This window comes from Amyelois transitella, chromosome 16 (genome assembly GCF_032362555.1).
Source record: "Amyelois transitella isolate CPQ chromosome 16, ilAmyTran1.1, whole genome shotgun sequence".
NCBI classification, from domain to species: Eukaryota; Metazoa; Arthropoda; class Insecta; order Lepidoptera; family Pyralidae; genus Amyelois; species Amyelois transitella.
The window spans coordinates 2914163-2928681 of NC_083519.1; the positions used below are offsets into that span (position 1 = coordinate 2914163).

Genomic DNA, 14519 nt, shown 5'->3' on the forward strand with positions numbered 1-14519 from the left:
CCGTGTAGTTGGTAAACATTCGTTACGGGATGTTCTTTTTACAGCCGAAATTTCAAAGTACTTTGGAAGTATGAGACGAACTATGAAGAGTTTTAAAACTGAGATACATTGCTAGTTTCCTAAAATAAACAGCTTGCTGAAATTTTATTATGAAGCAAAATAAATAATAAATATTACATAATTTTGTGTTTTTCGTATTAACCAACAATAAAAATAATAACTTCATTAATTTTTTAACTAGATTTGCAGTCTACTTCTTTAAATTTAATTGCGACATCGCACTTATAGCGAGGCGAGGATGCATCTAATATTCACACGGCTGTGATCAGAACATCCTTGTACCCAATTGAAATCGAAATGCACTACGTATTGTGACAATTAATAAAAAATAATTTTAATGTACTTAATTTAGATTTTCCATAACCACATCCAAGAGAAGAGACAAAGTCTTTAAAATTTAATTGCGACATCGCACTTGTAGCGTGGCGAGGGAACATTAAATATTCACACGCGGTGTGTGGGCTGCGATCAGGAGCTCCTTGTACCGATTGTGTATATCTTTGTATTTGTTGGTTTAATTACACTATAGACAGGATATTTTAGGTACGCGTTGCTGCCTTATGCACATTCACACTAATAATAAAGAGAAAAGATTTGTATACAGAACGAATAAACAGTTTGTCAAGAAATTTGGCACCGATATAGAATTGACCTTTGGTAGTAACATAGGCTGGTATTTTTTTTCTAAAATTTCCTATGGGAGCGAAGCTCCGCGCATATGCTAGTTTATAACAACTCAAGGGTCTAAGATTGGAAGTCATAAGATGAGAAAGAGATTTTTTACCAAAAGCAATTACATAATTTACAAGAATAGAGGACAAACTAACACAACACATGTTGCGGCCCTACAGCCTCCATGGACAGACAGACTTAAGACTATTACCAGAGAAAATACAGTTACTTATGTCTGATGCTCTCATCAGTTTCATAATACGTTTAAGAGCCTGTCAAATATTTAACACTCATATCGGCAAACGATTATATTATTACAGCTGTAAGACAAAGGTTATATAATGACACGAACACCATCCCGACGTGGTGATAATTGGTTATTGTTAACACCTGTCAAGTGTTAAGACAATGGAATGTTATGGGAGACGTAACGTTTGGTTCAAGTTATTGTCTATAATAAAATTTATTAAAAAGCTATGTGGCATCGAAAATGCGATTAACAAAATAAAGCGTATTAACCAAAGTAAAAGGTGGAAAATACATACATACATACATAAAATCACGCCTCTTTCCCGGAGGGGTAGGCAGAGACCACCTCTTTCCACTTGCCACGATACTTCCTTTGCTTCATCTACATTCATATCTCTCGAAAATACATCGAACTTTAACGACAAATTAAGAATCAAAATTTACAAAACAAAATTTTAATTTAACTGTTCTCAGAAGAAAGAGAATATTTGACATCTAATCTCTAACAAAGTCTTAATAATGTACATCGACATCTGTTTTTTTAATGTTTAAATTTTTATTGTTTCTGGAAAAAAATCAAAATTTTAATGTGATATATAATTCCATATCACTCGAGATATTCCTGTCGTAAATTAGAGGAAACTATGGCTTAAAGACTTAAATAAGCTGTGAAAGAGAAAGGCCTCCAAAAAAATTATTCCGAGTATTATATTACTTTCTTGTTACATCTATAGAAGCGAAGCCTTATAAGTTCTCTCTGTAATTTAAATTTGACTTGCTAATAGAACTACTAATCACAATAAAGCAATTTCTTCCAGAATGTTAAAACCGTATCATTTGAATCGTAATTTAAGTTCTTAAGTACTGTATTGCGTTTCTTTTATCCAAGGACATATTGCAAAGGGTTGTTATAAAACTATTATGGTTAACGTTAAGGTTCAAGTCATAAGAAGTTGACCTATATAAGCAATCATCTAATTTTAGCCTCGTAATAGCGTCGCGGTCAAATCGGTAATGTTATTTAAACTCAGGTTTACCTGCAAAGGTTGCGGAGGTCAGATGGGATGGATCGCTTCGTGTCAAAACCTGACTCACCCATCCAGGATCCATGGTCAAAGGCACACCCCGGATTTCTCTCCCAGAGTGGTGAGAATGCAACCGCCACTCGCAACACTAAAGCCAGTAGGGAGAAGATCTAATTTTGGCTGTCTCAACATTAAAAGACATTTAATATCTCACTATCCATCCATCAACGGTAAGTAAACAAAATATTTTATTGGTTATCTTCAAAGATATGTCATACAAACGGCATTACAAAATCATCAAAATAAACCTACTGCCATACTTTTTACATTCATTTGAAGTTAAAAGAAATAAAACAGCTACACGATCCTCAACAATGTTCAAATGCATTAAACCGGATTATATGCTCATATAAATTTCTAAATCACATTATCAATTCTAGATTTTACAAATCAAATATAATTCGCTATCCGCATTCTCCTAAACCTTGTGCCACACCCCAAACCGCCGCTAAACGCCCCTCGTCTCCGAGTTTACGTTTCGCATCACGTACTGCCGTCGATGGCCCTCGGAGGAGCGCCATTCTTCCCATCCGTTTTATAAGTATTCAATGGTGTTCCCGAACGGGCGCCAGGAGTAGCTGTTTACCCGGGATCTGTAGTTCGTACACATCATTTTATCGGTCTTATCGGTTGGGCGTTTTGTAACTTTGTTTTTTTTTTTTTTTGGCAATATTATTATGTAGTTTTTATGCGAATTTTGGGGATCGAAGTCAGTGTAAGTCGAGAGGATTCGTGCATCAACTTAAGCAAGCTTGGCGCAGTAAGCTAAACCGTTTTTGACTAGTTCATAACTAAAGAATATGGATCTGAATCAATATCAAGATTATTTATTTGTTTAATAGACCCAATGTGTCTTTAATTAAATTATATTCATTGATTCATATAATCACGTCTATATCCCTTGCGGGGTAGATAGAGCCAGCAGTCTTGAAAGACTAATAGGCCACGTTCAGCTATTAGGCTTAAGGCCTAAAAGAAGAATCCCAAATTTTATCTTTAGCCTATCATGTCTCTTTAATTTTTTTAAACATTTTGTCCATAATATTAAAAGATTCATTGTGATTGAAGCTAAGCAACACACGCCAGTAATCTCATAAAGATCCCATTTCATAAAAGCAGTCCCACCCACGTCTTCGCTTTTAATACTGCCCATTCTTTAAAGTCACTTAAAATCCTGTAGACTACAGTCTCCATTTTCCGACAAAAACTCTTACTCGACACGACGTGTCAGTCGCCTTAAAAACTGAGACAGAAGACGTGACAACTGTAATTGCGCATAGCGTCGAGCAAAAACCCAGTTTATTGCGTTTCCGTAAATGAGAGCAGTCGACTTATTTAGACAGACTCCTCCTTATCTAAGTTCGGGGTTTTTGTTTCTTTGTTTGTTATATCTTTGTTGCACAGAAATTTACACAGTCACAAGAAATATAACATAGTCGTAAAAGAAATAAAATAAATCACTTGCAATGGCGGACTTATCCCATGAAGAGATCTCTGCCAGTCAACTGGCGTTTTGTGTGTGTTTGCCTTTATATCCGCAACGTCGAATGATTCGATTTTTACTTTGATTTTTGACTAGAATATTATCTTTTTCCTCCTGGCTATAGTTCTTGTTACACCTCACCTGACCTCTAGAGAGATCATTGACAAGATAAAGATTCTAAATTGGAAAGTCAAGTTAACAGTAAGCGATAGTTCCGGTTGACCTTCCCACACACTATGTAGGGGTACCTAACCTATATTGGATGGTTACACATCCAGTTGCCTGAATGTGCAGGTTTCTTCACAAATGTCTCCTTCACCGTTAGAGCATCGGTTAGCACTCAAATAACATTGATATAACACAGCAAAGAGTCATTGGTCCATGGTTGTGTGTCATGGCTTGTCGTGGTAGGATTTTAAACTGCACATTTCTTTTCCTTATAACCGTCGACGTTCTTAACAATGCAATCATTTATATACGTAATTTATACGTGATATATTGTGTACGTGATATATACATAGATATAAGGACCTTTCATTTAACTATAACATTCAAGTTTTATGCATGTAATGCGGTCATTACGTTTTGCATCTTGGCATGTGATTGCACTTTATTTAGCTTTACTGTACTTTACGTGAGTATGTTGCAATAAATGTTTATTATTTCCTCAATTTCATTACATTTTTTATTGTAGTAACAAACATTTAGATGCCAGTGATGATAAGGTAATGCTGCAAATTAAACATTATGACTACTCATTTATATGACACATTATGTTACTTTCTCATATGACGCAATATCTCAAAACACACAAATATGATCTTGCCTCTTTCCCGGAGGGGTTGGCAGAGAAATTTTTTTATTCGCCAATAGTCCCTGCATTTTTCTATTGGTTTTTCCACGTTCATCAATCTTTTAATGAAAGCATACATTTTGGTCTAACTTATACATATTTGCTACTGCTAGCATTACATCAACCTACCAAAATTCACTGCGACTTTACATACTTCTTTTTCGCTTTTAACCACAAAACATAAATGTAGATCCTGAATAAGAACGTAATGTTGCATAAAATTGTTACTACTTAAATCACGAGCTTCTCCAAATTTAAACTCGTCCAAGTGTTTGTCGTTAACGACTTGCATAACTCGGCTGTACCGTGTCTTTGACGGCGGGCCAGACAGCCATTTATTTATTTACTAATTTATGTACACAGAAAACATCGAGACTGATAAACACAAGAAACAAAATTACAAAGGCTCTGCTGATTTCAAAAGAAATCTCTTCCAGCAGACCCTTTAAAATTATACAGCCATTTAAAATTATACATTTTAAAAAACTTCCAGAATTTTCACCATCTTGTCTATTTTGTGTCAGTTTTGTTATAGTGGATGAATAAACCATGTATAACTGTATATTACACGTGACACAAATAACAATATTTCCTTAGACAAAATTACGTCGCACAGTAATTCAGTTGTGTAGTGAAATCTCTACGCCACTTAGTGAAAATGCTAATTTTGGATTGGATATCCATACATCCTCCAACTTAACTTTTTAATTTTTTTATGTTAAGTTATTTATATGTTGCGCAGTTTTAATAAAATCCTCCTGAGTTTTGGTCCAGTTGTTCACAGGATCCAGAAGTTAGAAAATCATGGAATTACCGATTTGTTTCCTCCGTCCATATTTCAGTGTTAACATTTATAAATCCAGCAGAAAAGTGGGAAAAGTTTACTTTGCTATCAAGCATCACGTTCTCTCAGGGTTCACACACTTGCGGCATAAATCATTTGATTTGTTTTGCATCATAAAGAAAGCAAAGAGTCTATAATGCGACAGGAAATATGATTCATGCTCGCTGGTTATTCCCAAAGAGGTGGATTAAATTGAAGACAGTATAGAACTGCCACTTGAAACAGTATAAGATCCAAAGGACGCACAGACACATCCTAAGCGGTGTTGTCTCGCGGTAAATGTACATGAGGTGTATAAAAATTAAAATATTACATGTATAAACGTTTTTTAGATAAGCTGTTGCCTGACAATGACTGAAATTCATTATTTACTGCCAGCTTAAAGAAACAAACGTGGGCTGATACGAAAGCCTAAGCGTAATATCACATAACATTTTATCTCTTTAAACCTAACGGGGAGGTTTTTCCTATCAATTCGTTTCTCTCTTTTTACCATAGAACCTTCGAGACTGTTTTGGCAGAAAACCCTCAACATTATTGTCCTCACACACGAGTTATTCTTCTTCACAATCATTATTCCACAAACGTTGGAGCACTCAAGTTGTTTCTGTACATTTCCCGACTTCAAATTCAATATACCGGCATAACCGGCTTCGGACCATCAGTTCTGGCTAGGTAAAAATTTGATATCGGAAATGTTCGAGCAATGGCTGTGTCTGACACTTGTGGAGTTATTCCTGGACTGGCTTCCATTAATGCCGGGGAAAAGGAGAGGTAGTGGATTCTGAGAAAAGCGGCGGCTGACATCCTTGTGGTGACTGTATGATTTTATGGGCTGTTAGGCAAAGAGGTGGAAGTGATAGTTGTTGATTGGTACATGCAGGATCTGGTCTTACTCTTTTTTCGCCGCATCTATTTGTCTTTATGCAATAAATAGGTCTATCCTTAAATCATAAAATCTCTGCAATAACTGGTTGTAATCCTGCTTAACGTGGCCATTTTGAAACTGTTAGCTCTATCTGCCCCCTACATACATATGTATGTTTCAACAGGTCGGGTCGAAACAATCTAAAAGTTATTTGAACTACTGAATGGTAATAAATTACGCACCTTAATCAGCATCTCATAAATCATTCCGCATACTTTAAAGCAGTTAGAAAACGACCGATATTATTGTTCGTTAATCATCGTGTCAACAAACTAAACAATATACATATAACCAACAAGTAAGCGTGGCCACTGACACAAATCTAGGTAGATACCGCCAGTTCACGGTGTTCTACGGTGAAAACCAATGACTGTCAAGTTTTATTTTACTGTCCAATATAATAATTTAGAGTCATTTGATAGCGTCTATTCTGGTAACAAAGAAAAACCGCAGTGTTTCCCAGCTGCTTCTCTGCCCGTGTACAGTTTAGACAACAAAGAGTTTTCACACTTACAACTCGGCTTAATAAAATTTTAAAGGGTCTAGCTAGATCCATGTCTGTGCGCGTGGCTGTCTTTCCAGACGTCCAATTAAGTTTTCTCAAGTGATTAATGTTTCTAATATCTGTTTCGAGGTTTAGTTTCTGAACTTCTTTTTGTCTGGACTGGGCTTGGACGTTGGACGTCTTTGTTCAAATAGAATTTGAAGTAAACTAGTATAAAATGCGAGCTTATTAAAGCGATTTGGACTTTTTTTTTTTTCATTTTATTCTTTGATTATATTTACGCTCAGCGTATGTCACCTAACAAAGAATAAATATTTTATACACAATAGAATTGTTCTTTAGGATTTACCATATACGAGAATATAATAATTTATATTCTTTAATTTTACGTCATATTTTAGAATGTGTCGTAATTACATTTTCTAAAAAGTTTATCTACAAAACGTGTATGTGTTGATCGTAATAAGTATGGGCTAAATGTTTCCTAAAATAAGGTATGCTCAACACTATTACGACTAACAAGTCGTGTGTGTTGTGTTTATATGTTGTCTACAAATGTAACAACATTTGTAGACAACATATAAACACAATTCTAGAAAAACTATGTAAAAATTGGGAGCAGACAAGAAAAAAGTGAGCAGACAAGACACCCAATGAGCTGTAACATGTAAAATCCGTACTTACAAAAAGTTCCCGCAGAATCTGCCGTATTTTCGGGAGCAAAGACAATTTGTCGTTTACCAACGGTTCCCTACGAGGTGACAATGTCGCCGTCGACTCACATAGTTGCGTAATATCCCGACTTCTCTCTCCTGTTCACGGTACATTTGGCAGGGAAGTTTTCCTATCAAATTATTTTACTTACACAGTGTAGCAATGTATAGGTGTCCGAAGGTTTAACGCAGAAATTGTCGACCAAATATATTTTTTTTCTTTACGCTAAAACTGTGAAAGGAATTTAAGGGTTCAAAATGTTGAGTTGGTGGTCTTTCGGACTTTTCGAGCCTGTTGGCTCTCTGTCAACCCCGTAAAGGATATAGACGTGATGAATATATAATGTATTAAAGCATTTTTCTTTTATAAATATCCTATTTACTAGCTGTGCCCGCAACTTCGTCCGCGTGGAATAGTTATTTTGGGCATCATATTTATTTTTGCAAACATCCTCCTCGGCTTTATCAATTATAGCTGCTAATTGTTATGCGACTCGGTCAGGCGGTCACGCGTATTAGAAAGAACGCTGGTTCGCCGTATTAAGCTGTTTCGCTGCAAATTGCTTATAACGACTATATCTCAAAACCTATTCGTCTGATTTATATACTGTAAATGGCAATTTTAGTCTACATGAAAAGCCGAAAGTAATAAACATATTTATTTGGATAAGGATTAATACTGAATTAAAGCAAATTGGTTTCAAAATAACTTATGTTTATAATGAAAAAATAATCTTAAAAAATGAACATAAAAGTGGTTATTGTAAGTAAACCTTAAGAGATAGATATATGCTCTCGCGGACTTTTTTGTAGCAAAAAATGAGTACTTCACATCTTTAGTACATTGTTTTACTATATCTTTGTTGGTTTGCGCAGCGTTCGCGTGGAAAGCTCGCAGATGGCTGACTCATTCAACTTTCACCTGCATTGTTGTCGTTTCCCGTGGGAAATCCGGGATAAAATGTAGCCTATAGCCTTCCTCGATAAATAGACTATCTAACAGTGAAAGAATTATTCAAATCGGTTCAGTAGTTTCTGAGATTAGCGCGTTTAAACAAACAAACAAACAAACAAAACAAACTCTTCAGCTTTATAATATTAGTATAGATATGAATAAGAAGACTTATTAATAACCAAAAATTATACTTACGTTACTGTTGTTATCAACTGTTAACCGCAACTAAAAGCATCTTCCTACATTCGAAACAATCATTTTACTATTGATTATTATACACAAATTTTAACTTTTATGCTGTGTGGTGTCATGTGGAGCCATCGCCAAAAATAAGAATCCCAACACCTGGTATTATTCATAAACAGTATAATATAACGCGAAAATTAAAAAAAAAAGTTAAACGAAGTATCCCACGAACCGAATTAATCAGAACAACATACCTGTCCATGATTGTGGAAGCCGTGCCTCCTGGCGATGTCGTCCACAGCACCAGGGCCGGCGGGCACGTGCACCGCGAACTGGTCGTGGTAGAGCGTCTCCGGCAGCCCCTGAGACACCTGCAGCGCGGCCAGCAGAGCCAGCGCGTACATACATATAGTCACGTCCCTTGCGGGGCAGACAGAGCCAATAGTCCTGGAGAGACTGACAGGCCACGTTCAGCTGTTTGGATTTATGATAGAATTGAGATTCAAACAGTGACAGGTTGCTAGCCCATCGCCTAAAATAAGAATCACAATACCTGGTATTTATACTCGTAAATAAATAGTATACTACAACGCGAAAGCTTAAAATCAGTTAACCGAAGGATCCCTTGAACATACCTGTCCATGATTGTGGAAGCCGTGCCTCCTGGCGATTTCGTCCACGGCACCCGGGCCGGCGGGCACGTGCACCGCGAACTGGTCGTGGTAGAGCGTCTCCGGCAGCCCCTGAGACACGTGCAGCGCGGCCAGCAGAGCCAGCGCGCACCATGACGGCACCATCACACAAACTGACACCGCACTAATGGCACAACGACATCTGTCGACCGATTCGCGAAACTACGCAAACTTAGTTTCGTTCCGAAACGCTTGCATCCCAACCGTTAACTGTGGACAAAAAGACAATGTTGACTTTAATGAATAGATCTTTTGAACATGCAAGGGTTAGGGAAGTAGATACGCAAAAGAAGTATGGAAAGATCGTTGGAGTCGGACAGCACTTGCCATGACGATTTTTCTTAATTGTTTATATTCATTCATGACCTTATGCAAGCTAGATTTAGTGTACCTGCTCTGACCTCTCAGGTCGGGACGTCCCCAATTTAATCATAAACCTTTCCAAAATCTCTATTAGACTTTCATCTAAAGAATACAGAAGTAAAATACATTTTATATTTCTTCTATTTTTCTTAACAAGCAAAATTTGGCTTAATATCGTGCCTTCAAAACTTTAAAAACCTAACTTTTGACCTAAAACTGATTTCCACATATTATACTCCAATTATATAAGATTTCAGGGAAACAGATTATCGGCTTTCAGGAATCCAAATTAAATACCCAGTTCTTGGACTTTTCCGTCAGAAGGAATATATACTAAGAAACATTTTCATTCGTAATAAAAACAGAAGTTAATAATTTTATTGGAAAATATTACTCATAACAAATACTTAAATATTAATCAATTGTTAAAAAAATTAAATTAGGCTATGAACGGCTTAATTTTAAGCTCCCTCTAATTGTAACAGCCACGGCTCTCGAACACAAAAGGCGAGAGATATTAAATTTTAATAAAGAGTAATACCCGCCACCGTGCAGGCTTTATTTAGCCTTATTTTTATGTTCAAGGGAACTCCATAAATATAGGAGAAATTTTGGTTACGATAAACATATTTGTCTGCGAAGGCACCGCGGCAAATCACGCGCCAGATAGAACGCAATAAGCGGACGCACAAACGCGAACAAGTTAAAAAAATCCCGGCCAAATCCCGAGATAATCCAGATAAGCCACGCGGGCAAAGTATGAAAAGCCTGACCATGAATATATCACGGATATTTATGAAATTTTATTTGGAAATTCATCCGGCCGAAGTAAAACCTTTCCTTCCTTTGTCGCGTTACGGCTTCGCTTTAATAGATTCTTAGATATGATTGTGAATATTTTAAAGAGCACTTAAGGTCCATCCAGTTATTTTTTAAAAATTGGATAGGATCAATTATGAGATAAGTATTTCGAATTGTGATGAGTGCTACTGTGGGCGATCATTTAATTTGCTGTTATCGCTATTGTGTTTATTATGTTGCTCTGGCGATGTATTTGGCGAAACTAAATTCTAATTAATATGGGTCATGTAAGGCGACTGAGAAACTTACATAGCATGCTCAGTTATATAGCACTTAAAAACGCTGTCAGAAATAAATATCACTAGAAGTGTATAAACATGTATACAACAAATTAAACATATTCTAAATATTATAATCATATCTGCATTACACAAAGCCATCTCCGTCAAACAAGTTATCACATTCATTCTCGTCACTTCGCAAATGAACTCCCGACTCGGCACAACAGCACAGAGTTACGATACAGCTAAACTTTAGCTCAAGTTCTGGTACCTAGGAGGAAGTTAGCTTGGACGGGGAAATGCCTAGCTACTTGGATTTACGCTACAAACTTGGTTCCTTAATTTGAGATTTCCCGGATTTGTTTTGTATTTAAGTAGTGTTTTTTTTTTTTTAGTTTTTATTAAAAAAATTAAAAATTTATTAAACATTGGAATATAAATAAATCGGAACAATATAATTATTCCCATTTCTGTTTTCTGTACATGGTTAATTTAATTTTTAAACAACGCTTAAAGGAATCAACTTTGTACTCCTAAAACCTCAAAATCCCTTTCATCGGCTGTAAAGCGTAAACTACCTTTTAGGTTACTCCGAAAATATATGTAGATCTAATTCCGGATCGTTTTGAGATGATATTAATTTCACCGTCACAGTAGGTTATAAATAAATTGCTAACTAGAACAAAGTTTGTCAAACTGGCAAATCAGTTGCGGTTAGATATTTGAGGTGACAAGAGTTAGGTTTATTTTTGCCAAGAAAACGCCTATTATATTATGTAGAGTTAGTAAGCATAAACTATTTAAACAATTTCTGAAGATACTGAATAATTTAACGTTTATTTGTACAATAAAACTGTTATGAAAGTTTATTGTTACGAGTTAAATGAATACGAGTTAAATTAACCGTAATGATAAAAATAAACCTTTTGTATTATTACCAAACAATCACACATCACCCGAATCACACATTATCACGATCCATGCATACTTCTTTCGCTTCATCTATATTCATAACTTCAACCGCATACAAATTCAATAAACATCATAACAAATCGTCCACAAGTCATAAATTTGTCAGAAAATTTAAGATTAAGAAAACAATACTTGTCAGAAGAATTCTAATATCCGTGGCATTTACCCCCACCATAGCGTGCTATGGCTATGACCACAGCTTAACACTGACATAAAATGCTTGGAAATATTGGCGTGGTTCCGCACTGCAGATTTTCACTGGCGGTTTTACGGTTATGTCGCACTCTGCTGGGTGTCCCCGCCAGAGATATGATTCGGGGAATTTTAATATCCTGTTTAACAAAGATACCGTCTGAGCCTGTTATATCTCCCATATATTGTCGAGTTAAATACGCGAGGGGCGCTTCCATCAGGGGCGACTTTGTTTTATACTAAGTAGTGATAAACATTGGAATATAAATAAATCGGAACAATATAATTATTCCCATTTCTATTTTCTGTACATAGTTAATTATTTGTAAACAACGCTTAAAGGAATCAACTTGGCAGTCCTAAAACCTCAAAATTCCTTTCATCGGCTGTATAGGGTAAACTACCTTTTAGGTTTCTCCGAAATAAGATCTAATTTGATCGTTTTGAGATGATATTAATTTCACCGTCACAGTAGGTTATAAATAAATTGCTAACTAGAACAGTTCGTCAAACTGGCAAATCAGTTGCGGTTAGATATTTGAGGTGACATGAGCTTGGTTAAATTATTTTCGTCAAGAAAACGCCCATTATATTATGTAGAATTCTTAACTATTAAAATAATTTTGAAGATACTGAATAATTTAACATTTATTTGTACAATAAATTGTGAGTTACGAGTTAAATGAATACTAGTAAAATTTACTGTAACGATAAAAATAAACCTTATTTATTATTACCAAACCTTAGACACATATATACATATAATCACACATCTCCCGCAGGGGTAGCCAGCGACTATATTTATTAACTTGTTACGATACATGCATACTTCTTTCGCTTCATCTATATTCATAACTTCAACCGCATGCAAATTCAATAAACATCATAACAAATCGTCCACAAGTCATAAATTTGTCACAAAATTTAAGATTAAGAAAACAATACTTGTCAGAAGAATTCTAATATCCGTGGCATTTACCCCCACCATAGCGTGCTATGACCACAGCTTAACACTGATATAAAATGCTTGAAAATATTGGCGTGGTTCCGCACTGCAGATTTTCACTGGCGGTTTTACGGTTATGTCGCACTCTGCTGGGTGTCCCCGCCAGAGATATGATTCGGGGAATTTTAATATCCTGTTTAACAAAGATACCGTCTGAGCCTGTTATATCTCCCATATATTGTCGAGTTAAATACGCGAGGGGCGCTTCCATCAGGGGCGATAGTGAATCTGAGGAAAATTTTGCAATATCAACTCCGTATACTAATGTAGTTATGTTAATACCAAAATAGCGCCGCCCTTGTTATTTAATTCCTTACGTATGAATTCGTCTTTGAGTTTCTTATTATTACAAAGTAACATCCAGAACATGTAATATTTAATCTGTTGATATTTGTGGTTATATACATCACAGTGAACGATTTTTACAGATAGACTTAAACATCGCTCAGAAGTCGCTTAAATTGATCATTGTATCACTCTATGACACGGAATTAAAAAATAAATTAGCTTATAAATCAAAAATTGAAAATTTGTTCAACAACAACTTAAATCAGTGTCCCTTTATAAGTAATAAATATGTTTTAATTTTCTCATCAAAGTGCTACAAATATCGAATGAAAATTGTAATATACTTCTAACGTCGAAGCAAAGTAAATAACGAACTGAACCCCAAACCGCACGGAAATTCGAAATTCATTAACACGATTCCTTAAATATTGCTCAATTTTCGCACAACATATTTGCTTTATTCTTATTAAAATGGTGTCAACAGAGCTAACTCGTTGGAAAAACAAAAGGGCTGCGTTTTCCATAAAATGGCGGGTGTTACTCGCCCCGGGACGATATTTAAAAGGGCTTGCATTAATTCGACCCTCCCGGAATGTTTCTATTACTTGTGGTCAAGATATGTATACGACTTAATTTATTTGAGTACAAACCTTTATTGTATGTATATGCTTTTTACATAATAAGCCGTATCACCGGAGTTTAAGATGCAGTATTTGTAGTGATTCGAGTAATGTAAAGATGAAGTACTTAAATTTAAAAAGTGTCTATCAAGTTTCAAATGTAAGTGAGGAGTGAAGCGATTAAATGGGTTAAAAAACGCACATAGAAATCTTTTATATCAGAAATTCATAGTGTAATTAAGCACTATGTCTTTAGGATGCGGAAGTAACTATTTGCACGATTAAAATAAAATGACTGAAAAAATTGACAAGACCTTATGATTTCCTTCTTTTTGTAGGCTGACTTAGAATGTTGAATCTGTCTGCCCCGTTAAATATAAAATACATTGCATATTTGAAAAATACTCTAAATAGTTTTATTTAGAGTGTGAAAGAGACAAACTTATTAGTGAATATGAAATACATAAATTGAAAAACAGATTTTAAATATTCCACCGAAATTCATTGTATTTTTGACATCCGTGCTCCCCATAAAAAGCAAAATTTTCGTTGCATTAATTTACGAGTATCACGAACTGGAAACTTGGTCGGCATTGTATGAGGTCACCCTAATTAGCGGGTGTCGTTGCATTATCATACAAACTGCATTAAGCTATGAACACGAGTAAAACACAAGACACTGTGAAACATACATACATAATCACGTCCATATCACTTACGGGGTACACAGAGTCAACAGTTTTGAAAAGACTGAAATGCCACGTACAACTG

General features: G+C 35.6%; 1 protein-coding gene across 3 annotated transcripts in view; it reads right to left on the minus strand.

Moving 5' to 3' along the window:
* The window catches only part of LOC106143309 (furin-like protease 2), a 242167-nt gene that overhangs the window by 81866 nt on the left and 145782 nt on the right, over window positions 1–14519 (minus strand). For all 3 annotated transcript variants that reach the window (XM_060948387.1, XM_060948389.1, XM_060948388.1), the window contains one exon: window positions 9169–9435. In XM_060948387.1, the coding sequence (XP_060804370.1) occupies window positions 9169–9330 (162 nt within the window). In that variant the 5' untranslated portion in view covers window positions 9331–9435. The remainder of the gene's footprint in view (window positions 1–9168; window positions 9436–14519) is intronic.